Genomic DNA, 20,171 nt, shown 5'->3' on the forward strand with positions numbered 1-20,171 from the left:
GACAGTGCTGTACAAAAAGAGGATTCATGTGAGTGCTACGCTATGGTAATTCTTAGAAACATGGCAGAGGTGACTTGCCACACCAGTTTCACCGCTGACACCAACAGTAATTCCAGCTGAAAAACAACCTTTGCTTTTCTGAGGGATTTTCTAAGAAATCCTTTTTTTTTTTTCCTTTAGCAAACCATGATTCATTACTCTATGCAGAACAAACTGCCACCAGATACAGAAGCTTAAGTGCCAGAAAATGCTCCACTAGCTCACAGAGAGTGTTTCAAGTGGGAGCTTCAAAACAGCCTCCAGAACCACACTCGTGTTCAAAGGAGGTGCTAGAGAACACGGCTGTATGAAATTTGGCAATACAGCTTTGCTGGCAAGGACGGGGAGGTTAGTTTTGGCTCACATCAGATCCTCCACCCTGTATTTTGCTTTGAACAGTTTTAATGAAAAACTCAAACTGAGATTCAACTGCAACCATCACTTTTTATCTGAGGTTGGTCAAAAGCAAAATACAGTGTGATTTCTGTGTGCACAACAGCGCAGGAGGAATATATCTTCCATAGGGGAGACTCTGTATTTTGAGTTATCTTTGGAAGAGAAGGCAGCCAGGAGGCCTATAATTCTCTCACACATATGCAAGGCATGTAAGCAAGCACAGCATCGCTGTGGTAGGGGACGGGGTGAACAGGGATGTGCATCATCCAACTTGCAGTACTGGGCAGCAGACAAGCCTGTCCACTTTAGTATTTCCAGTGGAGCAGTTAGTCACTCCTCCCACCTATTTGCAGAAGCAAAATGAGAAAATGCTGCTCTTCAGCTCAAATAGATGTTTATTTCATTCAGAGAATCTAAAAATGCCTCTAGAGGAGCTATAATGCCCAAATCATTAAAGCTTTGCCTCTTTACCATGATGTATTTTGGAAAATCTCAAGCCTCAGAACACAATGAGCAGAAGAAGGAGGTAAATCACAGGGTGCTTCTTACTCTGATGCATGGTAGGAGGAAGGAGAAAACTGCCCCTGGACCAGGCAAGCCAGCTGGCTGTCTGTACTTCCAGCATCCCCAGGCACATGAAAGGCCAGAGGTGGTTACCGGCCACTACGATTTTTTTCACCCAGAAGACCACTTATGTTGAAGGAAGGGTTCCTCCCTTCCAAATAAATACATAAAAAATAAAAAATACATTAAAAAAAAAAAACCCAAAACTAAGAAATCTTGCTAACACAGACCATTAACATTTATTTCAGGTTTTCAGTTCCCTGTAAAATCAGGAAGCATGTACTTAGCTTTCCTCTTCCACAGGCTACACTGAAAATGTCAAAAAACAGGACAAACCAGCTTATAAATAATTGCAAAGCCACTCCTGGAAAAGGTTGAGAGGGAGGTAGGATGAAAGCTCTGAGCCAGGAAAGCTGGGACTGCCAAGGAGCAGAACAGAGTAAGGGCAAGGACAATGTGTGATACCCAGCTCCATCTGTATGCAGAAATAAAAGGCATTGAGGAAAATATCAGCACGGGTTATGGCAGGCATTCCCAGGTGTGGGGAAATCCTCAAGGGAAGAGCACCATCAACAGAAAATACAGCAGACCTTATAAGAGACAGCTGACGTGGCAGATCCTACAAAAGCTTGTCTGCAGTATCAGAACATCTTTTGTTCTCTAGCCCCATTCTTTCACCTGGCAGCTCACGGATGAAAAGACCTGAGAGATGTTCCTGTCACCAGAGGCTTTTCCTCAAAAGACTCCTAAAAGGAGGAGGGCCAGGGTAGTGCAAGCTCCACTACAGAGGACACATGGCAGAGGAAGCTTTACCCCTCTAATAACAACTTGCCTACATCTCAGGAAATTCTCCTTAACCCTGTCCCCTCACTACCTGCAGAGTGATAACAAAGCCAACATTGTCCATCATGTCTCAATTTGAAGCGATTCATTTATTCTCAGGAGCACTGTGTTCATTTTTTTCAGCCTGGCAACCTAAGAAAACAAGGTTTACGTGATCATATTGCCTGTCATATGCCTTAACTGTTTGTCCCTTCCTATTAACTTTTGAATCACACCGGACTGGAGAAAGAGTTCAGAGGGAAATTGAGTTCCTCTTATAGAAATGCAGTTTCTTTAAGAGTGGAGAAGCTCCCTTGCATTGGGCAGGGCAGGGCCCTGGTTCCTGTCTCTGGGGGAAGGCTGAGGGCAGAGGCAGACACTGTCTCCACTGCAGGCTCATCCCAGCTCACCTGCAGGCACTGCCACCCACACGGCCCTGCTGTGCCCCGGGGACAGGGAGAGGTGAGCTCCACATGCGGAACAGGGCCTGGGTTTGGCCGTGGTGAAGCACAACTTCATAGCAAGTTTGACCGCACGCATCGCAAAACTTGGGCCTTTTCCTGCCAAATAGCCTGTAACTTCATGATGCATTATCAGGGACAAATGCCAGTATTTCTCAAGTACTCCCTGAGCCCAATAGACAGCCACGCACAAAACAGTACGCAACCGGAGAGCTCTCACAGTCCATTTGTTTTTAGAACTTCTTCCCTTTTACTGAGGATGGCAAGTGGAAGAAAAGTCACTGCAAAGTCCTTCATCTCCTAATGCCACCACTTCCTGGGGCTCCACAATCGACGTGGGGCTCCTTGAAACAAGCAGAACTTGTCATGAAGCGCACGCAGACTGGAAGCAGCACTCCTGCATGGCTGTGAGCTTGGCTCTCAACTGGCAAAAAGCAGCTTTCCACCCCAAGTGGGCTCTGCAGGGGCATCTTCCTATACTTACTGACTAAACTGTTGATTTTTAAGGAAAAGAGAAGGAAGAAAATATGTCCCTTCCTCCTGTAGCACCACATGACAAATCTCACTGCCCTTCTCCTAGCAGCTTCTAGTGACAGTGCAGTGTTTGTCTGAATTTTTAACAGATGTTTCTAAGTACTCTTGACCACTGCTCTCTCCTGAGGATTTCGGCAGTGGGAGAGCTCTAGATAGTAATGCAAACAAAGCTGTAAGAGGCTCTCGGGGATAATCTGTAGACACTGCATCTAGCATGGGTGTGGATATGGGTCCAAGCCTTATGAAACTTTGCAAATATCCTCTGAAGACCAGCAGGCTGGACTGACCCTGCCTGCAGATGTTTTTGAGTTTACCAGCACCACAGTGAACAGCATGTCGTCTTATAGAGAGCTGCAATGCTCCCGAAACAGCTGAGTAGGATTTAAACCAGAAGTTATAAAAGCAGGAATAGAGTGGAGCAGAACAGAATAACACAAAGGATGATGTGTGATGGTGTAACCACATTTCCAACAGAATATCATGGCAGGTATTTGCTGCAGCAGGGCTCAGGCTGGGCTCAGCAGGATCTCCCAGATGCCGGGTAGCCCTGGGGAGCGAGCACACTGGATGCAACTGACAGGTGTGAAGGTACTCATGCAGTCAGAACATGAATTGTTTGGAACAAATCTCTGCTTTCATTTTAGAAGAGAATAGTTATCTCGCACTTACGCCTGGGAAGAAGGCAGTGACATCTGCCTGAGTTTGCGCTCAGCCTCAGACAATCAGCACAACAGGAGTGGCTGCTTCCACTTCTATAGCCACAAGTTTACACATCAAAATGTGACCGTGACTGCTTAAGAGCAAAATGAAATCTATTAACTATTGTTGGCTGAAGCTGGTTTTCTAAAGGGTTGACCTACTGGCTGCAGAACGCAAGCAGGCACTGTGGTTGTGCCAGCCCTGGGGCTGGATGCATCCCACAGCCCAGCACGGCGCTCTCCACCACCAGGAAGCAGCCCCCACACCTGCATCTGTGTCCTGCTGGGCAGGGGAGGCTGCCTGCGAGGGCATGGCTTTGTTCAGCCGGTGCAGTACTGTGATGGCTGTGTCAGTCACAACTGCACCGCAACCCTCCCCCCAACCCCATAAAAAAACATAAAAAGCCCAAACTCAGACACACATCCCCATACATAGAGCAGCATCGCTCCCAACACCCCGCTACTGGCACAGAGCAGGGTGTAAGTGTTTTCTGTTGCCTTCTACACCAGCATTTTGTTAACCCCTCTGTAAGACCATTTAATTTGGTTTTAAAATTTCTCATACTGAAAAACACTTGTTATACATCAGCCCTGACTGCTGCACACAGTGATAGCTTCATAGTGACAACCCACAAGATATACTTAGCTTCACAAACCCATCATCAATGGATTTTGAAAGCTCTGTAGCCAACAGACTGGAAACCACATGCAATACAAACACATAATAGAACTTTTAATGTGCAAAGAGACTAAACAAAAAGATCCTTGACCTTCTTGCTTTCCCTTGCATACCATTATCCCCAGTGAGACAGCAAATGGGATGACGTTGAGAGCAACAGCTACCACGAAGCAACTTTGGAAGCCAATTTCTACAGTAGTTAAGCAGTTAATGGCGTTAATCAGAATGATAACTTATTAAATTCTACATTTATGCAAATAGCAATTTGGGCATATCATAGGGAGACACGAGTAGAGGAGCTTGCCAGGAACAGGTCCCAACATCTTTTAAATTTGATGGGATTTTATTTCTAATAACATGTAAAATAACAGCAAAGGACTGTGTCCATGATTATTGGCACATCTGACAAACCACACTTAAATAATAAGCTGTAGTCACAAATTAATCTCCGTCATCCCAAACAGATAAATGAAGAAACTGTTTAATTCTTAACCTTTACGAAGCAGGGATTAATCTCTACAGCTAAATCCAATCTCTGTCTTTATCTTTTTAACAAGAAGTTGACATTTCTTACAGAGCTCCTAAAACAAGCAACATGCATCCAAAAAAGAGAACGGAAGGTATCCCTCACTCCCCATGCTACAGTAGCTATACTGTATATTTGGTACAGAAATACAAAGCCATGCAATAGTTTCTGTCTAAGGGATGAAACAATGCTATCTGGGTATGATGAAATAAATCAGAAAAAGCTGCACTTTACAGGTTTCACAGCACTCTTAGTTTTGTAAAGGCTGTGTGGAAAACTTTCTGTTTTCCAATTTTCCAAAAGAGATGATCTGACATTTTGGCTCTGGATTGTGCACCGTGAAGAAGCAGGGGACTGGACGAAGAACTATGCATTGCACCTTTAATGGCTTTCTAGGTGTAGCTCCCTCCATCTTTCCCCTCACCCCTCTCCCCCAGAAAATAACAAAGCCAACAGTAAAAGGTATCTATGTACTTAGTTTTCTCTTCTGTTGGTGTTTTCTATGGAAATAAATTCTGCATTGAATTTTACCCATTCATTAAGTTCATTCTTTATCTTTGGGCAAATGAGGTGGGAAAGTGTCTACCGCCTACGTTGCCCATACAGCTTGCTGCAAGATGTTGTGTAAAATAAGCATTCCACCAATTGAAATTGTACCTGTATTTTGGAGATCAATTACATGGCTGATACACAAGCCCTAACTATTGGTTTATTGATGTGTATGTAAATACTCGTGTAACAGGGAACATTTGCTTTGTTTGGTCAAAGCCTGCAACACAGAATGTTAAAACATCTCTGGAAGAAAATAATTGGCCTTTTTACTCCCCTTTGGGTACAAATTTCTGTTTTTAAATGAATGTGCAGGTTTCCTGTTGCTGCACAAAGACTTCATTTCAAACTACTGTCATCGACTAATTCTACACCAAATTAAAACAGAATGTTTTACATCACAAACACATTTTTTTCATTAATTATTTTACAGCACATATCTTCTTCACCTCAGTGTGATTCCTGAGTATTAAGAGAAGGGGCAGAGTTGTTTATGAAAAGAAAAAAATAATAATAATTTGAAGTTTTACAGCAACTCTCTTTATGGAGTCAACTTATGCAAGCACCGAAGCCTTTCCAGAGAAAACAGGATTCTCCCCACCTCCCTCTGGCTTTTCTCCCTACTGAATGCCACAGCCTTCACTCAACCAAAGGAAATGAAAGACAGACTGAGACAACAGTGTCACGTGGGTGAAGGTCAGATTGATTTTCAGCTGTGTGGTGCTGTTCTATCACCCTCAGGACAAAAGTTAAGCCCTTCATTTTTTTTCATGTCTGCTTTAAAAGAGCAACTTATTTTTTCCTGAGATTTTGGTTGAGCTCCATACCACCAGAACTATCAAGGACAGCCTAATTTAAAACATTTGTGGATATCATCTTCCTTGGAGTAAAACCCAGAGCAGCCCACACACTGCAGCATTCCATCCTTGAGTTTCCCCTGTCCCCGGTGCACGCAGAGCGGCTCCTTCAAGCAGCTGAGAGCTCTGCAGTGACATCCGCTGACAGCAGAAGATGGCTCGGGTGCAGCTGCCGGCAGCACCACAGTGCTCCCAGTCACCAGAGAGCAGCGTCTGCAATCTCAGAAGGGCAAGTTCACAAATTGTTTTTCCTCCCCATCCTCCTGCCCCTCGCTGAGCTCCCTGGAGCCAAAGCGCCCGCCTGTCACTCGCTGATGTGGACACAGCCAGCGAGTGGCTGCAGGAGCAGGCAGCACTGCAGGCACAGGCACAGTCTCCTAAAGATGACAGCTTATCCCCATACAGCGAGGGACACCCAGCAGCTGCACTGTGCACCGTTATAAGTATCCCATGAGCAACAGTTCTTACCTGGAAGAGCTCTCGTAACACAGCATGGCAAATGTGTGATGATGGGATGGAGTGGCACCGGATGCTGCCACAAGCTCAATGTGAAATGGTCAAAGTCCAGGAAGGAGAGAAAGGAAACAGCCTGAGAGGAGGGACTGCAGGGAGACAGCACAGGCAGTGGGCACAGCGGTCCCTGAGGAGAGCTGGGACACCCACAGCAGCAGTCCCTCCTGGTGAGGTGCAGACCTCAACTAACGGTCAGTACAGCCACTGAACAGCTGTCCTAAGGATGAGCTGGCTCTTGGCTTTAGCCTGGTTGGCTGTGAAGGCTGACTGTTGCAGAATGAATGGTGAGTTCAGATCTGCTTAGATGATGTTTGGAGTCCTGTAAATCACCTGCATCCTTTTTTTGCTAGGAGAACATGAATGCAGGTATATTCCTATAGACAGCAAGGTCATAAGAGGAATTTATTCTACTTCTGTCAGTCTCTCCAAATTTTCTAATGAATAATTAGTAGATGTAGATTTCTAAAATGACCATTTAATATAAATTATATCAAATCTCATTTATTTTAGGATATATCATTAAGTACAAAGTCTGCACAAGTGATCTGAGTTCAATGTAGAGGAAATGACTGGGAATTACATTCAAAAATCTATTCAAATGTTTAATGTAAGACATTCCCTGGAGAGGAGAAAAGTGATGGGCCTCTTCAGCCTTTCCTTATGTCCTCCTCAGCAAGGCTACAGTAATTGAGCAGCACATAAGGAGGAGCCAGAAAGTCTTTCACCGTTATGCTGAGAAAGGTTTTTGAGGAAGCCTAAAGAAGAGATGGATCCACATGCCAAAACCTGGCACAAGGAAGAGGAAGCTCATCCCAGGTTACAGGGGGTGTTGATAACAAAATCCACCTGGAGCCCTTGGCTCCAGCACCAGTGTCACACGTGTCACTGGGCAGACGGGGGACACTGAATTCACAAGCCAGTTTGCTAAGGAGGGATGGCACAAATTCTCCTCCAAGCCCTGACCTTCCATCTCCCTCATGATTACATAATGCTTCTGCAGCATCATAGGGTGCCCTTCATGGGGGCTGCCCCTACTAACAGAGTCCTTCTAATTGTCAGTGACAACAGTTCTCAGAGACAGCACAAACCTTGTATCAAGAGGTAAGGGAAGGAAGGAGGGAACATCCCTTCTAGGAAAAGGCAGAACTTAAGCCAAAACAGAATGGTTTCTTAATTCTGTGATGATAACAATAAGACTAGTACTTCCTTGTGTCAGAAAGGAGTCACCAATCTGATTTAAAGATTATGAAGTATACAAATGCTGTAGGAAGTATCTAACATGAACAGACCAGTGCCTTGAAAACTCCATTTTTTCATTAGCTAAGGCAATAAAATCTGGTAATATTAAGCAAGTTTGATTACCATTAGGTATATTTTATAAATATTCATTTAGATTTCTACCAATTATCTTTTCAACTATTCTGAATTAAGATTATGAAATCTACTTTTGCAAGTAACCTTGTCATAAAAAAATACATTAAAATTACTTAAACGAAACAGCATTCAAGAGGTACATACTCATTGCCAAAGTTTGAAGGAAGTCAGGAGCTGCTTAGACCTCTGGTGGAAGTCTTCTGATGTGCAAGCCCAGCTTGGAGAGCAACAGCCTCTCCAGCAGGTGCAGGAAAATATTTCCCTTATTCAATTTATCAGACTGGTTCAGTCCAATGAGGAGTTCGTTCAGAAAGGAGAAACTACTTGGCAGATGATCACTAATTTGTTCCTTGCCAGCCCACACTAAAGAAAGGAGCGAGACCCCAATGGGGGATGCAGACGCCCGGGCAAGGGGAGCCACGTACCTCGGCGGATCCATCCTGCTCACACAGCTGCCAGCCGGCACAGGACACGTGGTACAGCCCTCCCTCAGGTCAGCACCAGAGCCCGGCTGAGCCCGGGGCTCCCCGACCCCAGGGCCGTGCAGGGATGCTCCAGCATGCGCTCCCAAAGCCAGACGGCTGAAGAGGACCAACCCATGCTGGCACGCTTCCCTAAAGCCAGCCGGCACTGGGGGGTGGAGGCTGCTTTCTGGCTTCCCCAAGCCTGGAGCACAGTTAATAACATGCCAGCTGTATCTGCAGACAAGCCAAGTTTAATGAGGCTACAACAAAAGCATTCAAATATGCACTACAGAACTTCTGCAGGGATTTTTTTTCTAGAGCTTGTTTAAAAAAAAAAAAAAAAAGGAAGATAGAAATTCCTGACAGTGTTTTTACGCACACTCCCCTTTTTTTTTTTATTATATTACTTAAATTCAAATAAATGAGCATTAGAAATAGCCTTTGCTATTCCATTACTTCCAACTGCAAAATTGCATTCTGTGAGGATTGCTTGCAATGCACTGCTGCTTGCTTGTTTCATAACAAATACTGAAGCCTTTCTTGCCTTTTCTCTGAAGCCATCGCCTCTCCACCTGCCTGTTCTTTGCATTAGGACAACTGTTGTCCCTTTCCTGCTTGGATCCAGGACCAACAGACCAGCATGGCTGTGTCATAGCACGGGTGCTGATGGAGGTACTGCACACTCTCGCTGCCCTACCTGCAGTGCCTTGCCACGTGCCTCAGGCTCCAACCCTGGGGCAAGGTGTATGACACTCCAATGAGAAGCCTGCAAACACAGACCTGGGGCCTCTTCATGGGCTCCTCAAGACTCCCAAACCCTACACCAGTGCTCCTAGCTCCATGCTCACCCTTTGGACTTATGATTACTCTGTAGCTCCCTTACCTATGGAAATACAAACAGGCCCTGTGGGACAGAGGGACCTGCCAGAGCTCCAGTCTGCCCTTCTGAGGGATGCAGCATCCCTCTCTCCCAAAGCTTGGCATAGGCAGTCAGGTTGCTCAACAGAGGAGAACCCCTCTACACTTCTGTACTGCTCCCAAGCGTGAGGAGCTGATGGCAGCAGAAGCCAGGGGGCCTCTGCTTACAGAGCTTTTCCATGGGCACAGAAAGCACCTTCCCATGCCTGCCCTCCCTCCTCTTCTGCAAAGCCTGGTATTACTTGGATTTCAGTACTGCGAAGAGAGAAGCCTTCCATCACTCTGCCAGCCCTCACTGTGCTGAGACAAGGCTGCAGACGGCCCCTCACCATCAGGAACCCAGCTCCAGGCTGCAGCGGGACCAGGAGGACCCCAGCATTTCCAGGCGTACCTGTACGCACTTTGCAGACTGCTTTCTGAACCAGACAGAAGTAGATAAATAAAACTCAATTAAAATAGCAAGGATGAAACAGCCTCTTGCTGATACAACCATACTAACATGTCATCCTCAGCTCCTGCCTGGGCCATATGTTTAAAGACAACAGTGAAAACATTCTTCCTAGGCAAAAAAACACATGCTGCTTGAGGAAAGTCATCCTCTTAGCTGAGATACGTTTGCCCAGCCTTCAAGCCCGTGGCCGTGCCCTTCTTGACGACCGCTGCTACGTGGCTGCAGCAGGGCAGGTGCAGCCCGCGCCGCCCTCCCGCGGGGCTGTGGTGACGCGTGACCCATCCTCCTGCCATTGCGCTGGCACTGCTCCTATCGGCGAGCACAGGGCCCGGTGCCGCCTCCCGTGCCGCCATCCCCAGGGGCACAGCACAAAGGTGGCCGTGCCGATTGCGGGGGGCGGTGCTGGCGGCCTGACAGGCTCTTATCTGCCCGCGCACTGCCCGCTGCTCGCGTGGGGCCTGCTGCCGGCCTGCCGCAGTGCCCAGCACAGGGGAGCCTGCACCGGCAAACCCCACTGCTGAGCAAACCCCAGCTGTGTGCGCATGGCCAGCGAGCTTTGTTCCAAATTCATGTGCCCCTCCAGCACTACGCATGCAGGCCTGCAAAACCCACGAGCTAGCCTCATAGAATCACAGAATGGCTTGGGTTGGAAGGGACCTTAACGATAGTCAAACTCTAAACCACTGACACAGGCAGAGTTACCAGCTACTAGATCAGGCTGCCCAGGGCCCCATCCAGCCTGGCCTTGACCTTGAACACCCCCAGAGTGCGGGCATCCACAGCTTCTCTGGGCAACCTGGGCACACTCACAGAGCTTCCACACAGGGTTCACTCGGTGCCACATAAAGACACATTGTCAGGCTGCCCTGCAATGAAGCACACCACTCAGGGTGTGCCACGAAGCCACCTTGTCTTCCAAGGTCACCATGCACCATTACACCCTGAAATGTGCCCCTGTGTGCCTTCAGCTCCCAGTTCAGCTACACAGCTATGCTCTGGATTCTGCACAGCACACATGCATTTCCCAGGTATCCCAGCCCAGTGCGTCCCACCCCACCTGCCGCTGCAGGACCCAGCCTTCCAGAGCTCTCAGCACCAGCGGGCTCAAACGCCAACCAGCAGGACAAATGTGGGCCCCGAGAGGGGATGCCTGAGACAAAATAAGGACAGGACCCCACGATTGCAGCCCCTCAAGGAACCAACAGCACAAAGCCTGCTCTGGTGCCTGTTGTCAGAGCCAGGCAGTGAGAGCTGAGGGCTCCAGGGAAAATCCACGTTTTTACAGTTTGCTATATTACAGAGCTTTTCTGGTGCCAATTTTGAAGACACTGCCATGACCTCTGGAAAGAAGGAAACCCGCATTTCAGCACAACAACGTAGAAAAGAACAAAAAAGGAAATGTTATTTTTTTTTTAGGTTGAAACACTAGTCAGGTTAAGAAAAAGGAGCAAAATTCTGGCAAGGACAGGAGCACTCAGACCGAGCCACAACACAGTAATTAGGGCCAGTAGGTCATTAGAGCCACAGCTGTATAAGCTAGGTGTATAATTAAGTTTCCACACTGCTTTTTCACAACTGTATTTCAGTTTCTTTTGAGGAGGATGATCAGTAATTCATTGATTTAAAAAAGCAACACCAGCAGCAAAACACCTAAAAATCTCTGATTTGCCAATCAGGTGCAACAAAAGATTATAATTTACGGGAAGGCTAATTTGGGAAATACATGCAAGAAGTCTATCTTTGTCAAGTGGAAGTCAAGTAGTACAAAGTACTGCCTGATTAAAGCATCGCTGAGATGCGGTCACTTCTTGGCGAACTGCTGTGTGTGGTTTCTGGAGGAGCATTCTGCACATACAGTTGCACAGCAATTATAATTCTTGCAGCAGGTGAAAGACAAGAAAATGCAAAATTATACACTAGCATGAAATAGTTACAGTACCTCATTTCAAATGCAAGCCTAGTGTACAAGTTACAGGGCATTTAACAGGAGCAACTGCAAGACTTTAATTATAAACTAGTTCCTACCGTACAGTAGTTTAGAAAAATCAGCCGCTTCCCAGCTGGCAATATCCATATATAGCTCTGCTGCTGTTTGAAACAGACAACCTGTAAAGTTATCAACAACAGAAGAGGACCTCATGAAATGCTCAGAGACCCCAGCATAACCTACTTCTGTCCAGTTTTGCTTTAAAACACTCTACACTCAGCTGAGAAACTGAAGGAAAAAGTTTTACACGAGGCTATGCTGACACCTCAGGAGGAAAGGGCTGGCATGGGTGGAGGAAGCAAAATAACACAATAAATACAGGAACTAAAGCATACTACCACGTGTGGACAATAGCAGCTCCTGGGGCTTGTAGCCACTTTTCATCAAACAATCCAGCATTGCAGAATAGTTGCTTGATGCAGCTACTGAACACCCTGATCTGCAAGTTCATAAGCAGTGCTGCACTCCTGTACATGGTGCTGTGTTGTGTAATAACATCTACACTAGCAGAGTGTGCAAAAACATACACAAAGGACTGCATGCAATGCTGTGGCAATGACTGAGTCTTCTTGAGTGAAGAGGATATGGGACAGGAGCAAGTTTTAAAGAAATTTTAAAAGCTTAACACATCCAGTGAATGCACTGGGGGGTTCTGTCTGTTCTCGGGGCATTTTAAAGGTGCTCCCTGTCTCATGCTCAAGGTTAGGGAGAGCAGGAGAGGACACGTGATGCCCTCTCTTCATGCACTGTCCCTGCTGGGTCCCCTCTCAGATCCCTCAGGTACTAGGAGCCCCCAGGCTGCATCTGGGACATCCAGTATGCACAAAGGGCACAAAGGCTCCTGATGCTGCCAGGAGAATACCTCCACCAGGTTGGCAACAAAGGAATGCCCCACACTACTGCTACGAGACGTATCTAGATATCAGCAGTGTTTTGTCCTCGAAGAAACAAGCCTGAAGTACATGAAAAAGCAAGGGGGAGGGGAATGGTTGTTTGTTACTTTCTTACATGTCAAGGAAGCTGTGTTCAAACTGTATTATAACTTCAGCCCACTGTAATGAATTTCTAAGGGATTCCAGTGAAATAGATGGTTTATCCTGTTCTTTGGAGTGAGCTCCTATAATCCTGCAGCATTCCTGAGCTACAATGCCTTCCTAACTTCAGCATCCCAGAGGAAGTCATTAGTTATGTTGTATTATCAGCCTGGTGATATTATCACTACAAATATTACCTGTATCGATCTGGAGCCATGTAGACACGATTGAACACCCTGCTTCAGATTAAGACATGAAACTCTGGCTTGCCCAGAGGTCAGGCACCGCGTTACAACCTCAGATGTGTCAGGCGGGCATTAGAGACAAAAGAAAACAGGGCAACTCAGGACGCAGCTCACGTGGTGGGGAACATCTCTAAACACACCGCGCTTCCTAGCACTCCTTAGATTCTCACCCTGGTGGTGCAAATCTTTCCAGGTGAGCTAAACAAAAATGTGTTGTTTAAATGCTTTGAACAAAAATTCTTACGGCTATTGAACAAAATCGGTGGGTCTGAACTCAAAAGCTGTTTTTCCTCATGGTAAGATATGTAAATATCAAGCAACATTCCAGATTGTCTTTGTGGAAACATTCTCATTCCAGAATAGATGAATGCAACCTTTCCACTCATGTTAAATAACTTCAGGACACTCGATTAAACAAAGAGAAAACAGGCACTCTTATTCTGGAACAAGCATTTCCTCACATGGAGATAATCAGCACCTACTACGTGTGTATGCAGATGATTATATGGTGCCTTTTTATGACAAAATGTCTTTGTAAATCATCCACACATGTGAAGACAGTAAAAGATGATTAAGTTATGCTACCTGCAATCAAAAATTAGCGAAGGGAATACTCACAAATTATTCTGATAGATTCCAAAACCAGAATTTATATTTCTTAGACTCGCTAACAGAACGCTACGCTGAAGGGAAATAAAAAGGGAGGTGTGAAAACATTCACCACATAGACATGAACCTCTAGATTGCTGCGCTTTAATGCATGTTGGCCACAGGAAAAACAGTGGCTCCTCCTGACACCCCGAGCCCCTGTGCAAGTTAGCAGCTGGTCCCCTCCTGCCCAGTGACTGCCATGCCTGGCTGTATCATGGTGGCCGCTCCGTGGAAGGATCACCAGTGATTGCACCAACACAACATAGGGCATCTGTCCCTGTCTTTGGAGAGGACCAGCATGTGCCCATGTGCACCTCACATCCTGGTGTGGAGAGTAAGGATTTTTTTACTCAACAGTGTTCTCCTGCCTATTACCCTGCAGTAAAAGTATGAATTCCGCTCGCAGAAATCTCAGGGCAATCTAGTGGTTGTCAGCTGGCCAAAAATAGACCCTATGAGACTAAACCTTGCTGGCTTTTGTACTTCCAGATTTGCATCCTGCACAGTGTTTAACCAGAGCAGGCAGCAAGCAGCCCCTGCAGACACAGGTGGGCTGCACCTGGCTCAGGAGCCCACCCTCACCGAACACCCTGCCTCAGTCTTACCTCGGCTGAGCACAGCTTCCCTTGTGCCCGAAAACGAGAACAGAACCTGAACAAATTACCAAACAAATTAGGCAGCCAGGGAAGAATATGCACTCATGGGAACAAGGATGGGATAATGCTGCACCAGAGGAGAAAGTGACCCTCCTGCCCCTGCCAGCCTCAACCTGACACTGCCAAAGTGGGAACTGGCTAAAAACATCTCAGATGATTGGAGGAAAAAGTTTTGGCAGGGTACTTAGCTTCAGGAAGGGAAGGATGAGAATCACTTATTTACGTACATATCAACATATTCTGTGCTCACACTCTGAAGAACTTATTTAGTTTTGTGTAAAATCTGTAACTGCTACCTCCTCAGCACGCTCTGCAAAGTGCCCTCTGCTACCAGTGGCCGTGCACAGGGAGCTGTGCGAGGCAAGGCCAGGTGCACAGCCTTTGTTCACAACACCGCGCTGAGCTTCATCTTACTTTGCAACAGGAGAAATGGAGATCAGGGGAGGCTAATGTTGCCCTCACCTTCATAAAATTCAAAAGGAAATGCAATGCAACCTAGGGAGAAAGGCATATTTTTAAGGGGAGATGAAGCTCAAACTACAAATTTTAATGCCAGAAATTGTCACATTCTGTAATGGGGTTCAGAGGCCTTTTATAGTAGGGAGTTTTGCACCCTTCAGCCATTCAACTTCTTTAAATCTCCCCACATCTGGGGAGACAGGGAAAAATACCCTGCCTGAAAATTTTGATGTTTAAAAAAAAGCAAAACATTTTTGTCTAACATAATTACTTACAGATTCCAATTGGAAAGCTGTTGCTTTTATTTTAATTTTATTAAGGGAGTGAACAAAGGCTACCCAAGGCACCACAATAAAATTACATTAACTGTAAAATTACATTATTAATTCTTTAATCTCACTTGAGGCCTCAAGCTGTTGCTATGTCCAATTACCCAGCTAACCACCTGTCAGAACTGCAAAGCGAGTTTAACATTACCTCCAGGACAGTGGTGTGCCCTGTGTTCAGTCAGGTCTGCCAGCGAATCGAAGTCCTGCTGACAGTTATCGCAGGTGTAAATTGACTCATCCTCCATGTCTTCATCTTCCTCATTTCTCTCTTCCTGGCTCGTCACGCTGTTCCTCTCTTCCAGGGCCCGGCTGTCCTTCGCGTCGCTCTCCAGCTCTCCTCCCAGGCCACCTGCCAACAGCAAGGATGCAAGCAAAGGCTTAGAGGGCTGCAGAACAGGAGCCTGACGAGTGACATCGCGCTCACTGACATACATTTAATTACAGCCGCTCTTGCGTTATTGCTGACAACTTTTGTTATATTCATGTGGGTTTTATATCCTGCAGCACAACAGTTCTTGACGGTGCTCTCTGCTGCTTGGTGCAAACACACCCAGTCTCCACTGGTGGGTGGACAATGGGAATCTCTGCCTCTGCCATAGGAAGTTATTGGTGTTCCATCACTTCACCAGTCTCTCAAAGCTTTAAAAATTGACAAGATTGCTAACAGAAAAGGTGCTGAGTCTGAGTTCCCTGTGCTCTCCTCTCCCTGCTGCCACCAAGCCCAGTGTCAATGATCTGGGCAATGGGGCTGTGGCCGATGACCCCAGCGCCCATGCACGCCCTGTGGCATGAGACATGAGCATTCTACAAGTCATCCTGAAGGGCGGGCTGCTGCTGCAAAGTGCCCACACTTGGAGGTGCAGAGGACCCAGGAACAGCTCCTGAGCACGGCATGGAGGCAGCGCCCAGCTGCCTGGTGGTGCTGGGCTTCGTGCTGCTGACAGGGAGACTCATGGTTCCAAAATTAGATCAGCACCGAATGATTAAGGGCAACCGATGCTGAGAACATGAAACAAGGCTGAGAAATAAAATTTATTAAAGATGAAAACTGGTTACCGCAAGCACTGCAGTTCACTACACAGCGCTCGCAGGGCTCTGCTACCACTATCCATCCAGAGCTCAGGTTTTATGCCATCTCCTGTACTGCGCATGACAACGTAAATCAGTCAGTGTAAAATGCTCCGCAGCTCTCCATAGAGCGCTCATAACATGACGTACCCTTGCAATTGCAATGGAAAGCAATGGAAATATTAAAAATCAATGCCTGCTTGTGGTCTATCACAGCGTCGCTTCTAGCAATTAACTGATCCGCACATTTTCAGGTTCTTTTACTGCTAAATTATACATACCTTTCTACCACAACATTTCCATTAGGGGCTAGATATAATGTTCATGTTAACCAAGCAGACGTGCCTCTTATACAGAGGTAATGAGTTTAAGGGTTTGGTTATAGAAGTCTCACTCACCACGCTCTCCATACTCTAAGCCATGAGCTGCACTGTTTATTCAATAAAATGTTTTCTTTGAACCTTGTGCTTTATAGCCTCTTCCGTTAATAAAAGAGTGTTGTAGTGGAAAAAGACAGTTCTGTTCTTCTTATATTACTACCTTGCCAAACAATAAGTTACATTTAAAGCTTTGTTAGCTTTCCTTTACTTAACACATAATTTAACATACACATTGAAATAATCGCTTCCGCTTTGTCTATTTACTCGGCACCTCTTTTTACTGTCTTTCATCCCAGACTGGAATCACAAACATTACAGCTCAGTCAATCTTGTTAAAGCCTGTATGTCCTGCAGATCTGATAGTTCATAAATCACAACGTCAGCTCTCCAGCTTTCTAAGACAGAAACCTATAAAATAGTGCAAGTATATAAATCTGATCTGAGAACCGCCACCTGAATCCACGCCTCCTGCTGATGGCGGCCTCCGAGAAGCACTTCTGAGCCGATTTAGCTACAGCCTGAAGAAGAAAGATTTTAGGCAACCTCAGAGAGGCTTAGGGGACCTTCACTAATATTTTTAGTAGAAATTCTGTCTTTTGACAGTTAACCTAAAGGCCAGCTGATCTGGTGAGCACACTGTGACAAATTCATCCTTGGTTTCTCTCCAAAACGTCATGACTACGCTGGGGATAAAGCCGTTTGACTGAGTCCAACAACAACAAATAATTTAACACACTGCTTTAGGAAAAATAAATTGTACAATGTGAGATAAGAAAATAAGATTCCCGACTGCAAAGCAAAATTCCAGAAACATTTTTTAATTCCCTGCTGAACGTGGATCTGATCCTCTAGGCAACTTTTCAAAAGTGTCATTACTTGACATGGCCATACGTCAATAACACAACAATGAATCTTGCACAAGTTACTTCAAAAACACAACGCTGCTTTAGAACGAGATGTGTTCTGTTTTCAGCACACTGAAGGAACTGTGCACGTTCGCCATACCTCAGGATTGCTGTCCTTGGAATGGTATGGCCCTCAGATTCCTCTGCTGAGCTGCATACTTGCTGCTTGCCTTGGAGAAACCACTGAGGAAACCTGGGGCGTTTCTTGACTTTTGCACTGAGCCTGTAGAGTTCAGACCCCAGGGCAGCAATGGGGCGGTGCACAGTGCTGGGAATGGGCAGCAGCGGGGACAGGGCTGGGGCCGGGTGGTCCCCAGGCAGAGCAAGCCCAGCTGCTCTGCAGTGAGCTCAGCAGCATGGCAGCCACCTGGGAGTTTGCCTCAGGAGTGAATTCCTGAGGAGTTTTGCAGCAGTAGGTCATGAGTTTAACCTGCGAGACTGCTTTGGGCATGAACAGCATGAGCATCCTCCCATGATGGGAGGAGAACTACATGTGCCTGGTGATGGTGAGCCCAGCAGGGCGGTGTTGTGGGCATGGTGACCATGGGAGGCAGCACACTGCTGGCAATGGGCACTGGGGTTGTTCTGGCCTAGCTGCAAGGGAACATGTTCTTGTGTCACTTTGCAAAATGGCTTGGGGATGTCCAGAGCCAAGCAGCACCTCCAAACATCTCCAGAGATCAGAGGTGATGCTACATGCATTTACCAACACGGCAGATAGCCTCGGAGCTTAGTGACTTACTGCAGCAGTTTGTAGCTTCCATCTAGACTGCTAAACACAGTGCCAGTGCTGGCGTGCACCTGCTGAAGGGGCTGCCAGCACCTCGCCTCAGTCATGCGGTCACTGCCTGGTTCTGCATGGGAAAGAGGCCCCGTGTGACCCTTGTTTTTGGTAAAAAAGCAAGCTTATTTTATAGAAGGTTACAATTTCAAAGGAGATGCATCAAGAAACGGGAGTATTCCTGCCTCACCTTGTTGTCCAAAGAATGTGCCAAATTTCCAGAGGTGGGGAAGAGATTCCCGAGCATTGGGCTGAAAGGTTCTGGCCAGCAGAAGTGCCTCCTGAGCTATGCTGTTACAGCAACAACACACTTCAAAAGCCAAAGTTTTGGACACAGACTGCACACCTCATGCTCATGCCAGCTCCCACCAAAGCTGAAAACAAATCTCCATGCCTTTCCAGCTGGGTCACTCAGGGCCACACACGGCGGAGCTGCACTGCAGGTGACACACTGACTGCTAGGACATGGGGATGTACAGCACCAGACAACATGTGGGCCTGGGTAATGAAAGAGGATGCAAACCTCTGGGCGTATTTTTCATCTGTGGAATCCAATATAGGCAGTACCAATTTTTATTGCCTTAGCACAAAACAGAGCAAACAAGCCTTTCTGTGCTTGTGCCAGTAAATTTTCCAGTCTTTATTCCTTTAGAAACCCAAGGACTTCTGAAAGCTGGGGCATTTTTAATTCTATCATTGTTCTTTTGAGCACACTATCTAGCATGGGGTCACGTCTGGTTCTGAGCACCCCCAGTGTCTGAGCTCCATGGCAAGCAGTTTCCCCACAACAGCAGAGGCTGCAGGACAGCTCCACTGCCACAGCACATCATTCCCTGGCCATGGCATAGGCACAAGCATACCCAGACACAAGAGACCCAACGGAGAGGGGACAGAGGCACCTTGTTCGCTTGTCCTGTTCCAAAGACAGGGCCAGGGTAGTTCCTAGCCATTCCCCAGAGGAGATAAAACAAAAGTCCCTGAGGAAACAAACTGCTGGAGGATCAGCAGGGCAGCAAACAGCTCATGGGGCTGGGCGCAGCCAGGCATGGGGAAGGCAAAGGAAATTCCTCTTGTAACCGGGAAGTGAGAACAAAAGAAACAAATGACTTAAAGGAAAAGGCTAATCTAAACGTTCATGTTTCACTCGGTGCCTTATGCCAAGTCAGTGAGGGAGGTTCTCAACTTTTGTGTAGTTTATTGGCATTTCAGCGCTCTCTCTTGCAGTGTAATACAGCAAAGAATGCAAAACTCTCTGTAATATGTGGTCAAAGAAAAATGAACAGCAGCAAAAAAAGCCATTAATGCTTCAATAACAAAAATACCAACAAGCCTCAGCTGGAGACTTCCTATAGGATGAAGGCTTTGCAGGGCAGCCTGGCCTGTGGCTCCTCAGCATTTCAGAAACCAACAATACACAGCTGCCTCTGGAGCCCAGGGCCATCTGTATGCTGCCTCCCCTTGGGCCACAGCCCCACTGTGAGAGATGCTGCAGTCACTACTCTACAACCATAGCAGTGCCAAAGCTGTGCTCCAGCCAAGAAAGGCACCCAGTAACATACTACCCACATGCCAGCTCCAGGCCAGGTACCAGAGGCAGCTCGCCCACAGCGGCAGGGAGAGGAGCACACTGCCCAAACTGGCGTGATCCAGCTCGTATTAACAGTGCTAGCCTCCTCCACCTTACAACTTAATAAAATTGATCTCACTGCAGTGCTGTAATGAAGAACAGTGGGATAAGGCTACCCTTGAACCATGAAAATTGTATATTGTTACCTCCTCAGGCCCTCCTAGGGCTCTGGCCGCTGCCACCCCTCCAAGCTGTCATTTGCCT

General features: G+C 46.7%; 2 protein-coding genes across 3 annotated transcripts in view; one reads left to right on the plus strand and one right to left on the minus strand.

The window, feature by feature from the left end:
- Nucleotides 1-20,171, minus strand: part of ZNF423 (zinc finger protein 423) — a 194,691-nt gene that overhangs the window by 129,819 nt on the left and 44,701 nt on the right. The window contains exons 3-4 of one of the 2 annotated variants that reach the window (XM_065733243.1): nt 15,355-15,555; nt 11,871-11,951 (exon numbers count right to left, since the gene is read on the minus strand). In XM_065733243.1, the coding sequence (XP_065589315.1) occupies nt 11,871-11,951; nt 15,355-15,555 (282 nt within the window). The remainder of the gene's footprint in view (nt 1-11,870; nt 11,952-15,354; nt 15,556-20,171) is intronic. The other variant, XM_065733244.1, reaches the window with a different exon arrangement.
- The window catches only part of ADCY7 (adenylate cyclase 7), a 271,483-nt gene that overhangs the window by 41,278 nt on the left and 210,034 nt on the right, over nt 1-20,171 (plus strand). The gene's annotated exons all lie outside the window — the stretch shown is intronic.

The sequence above is a fragment of the Cyrtonyx montezumae genome, unplaced genomic scaffold (genome assembly GCF_038088225.1).
Source record: "Cyrtonyx montezumae isolate F1298 unplaced genomic scaffold, pur_monq_1.0 scaffold_17, whole genome shotgun sequence".
Classification (NCBI taxonomy): Eukaryota; Metazoa; Chordata; class Aves; order Galliformes; family Odontophoridae; genus Cyrtonyx; species Cyrtonyx montezumae.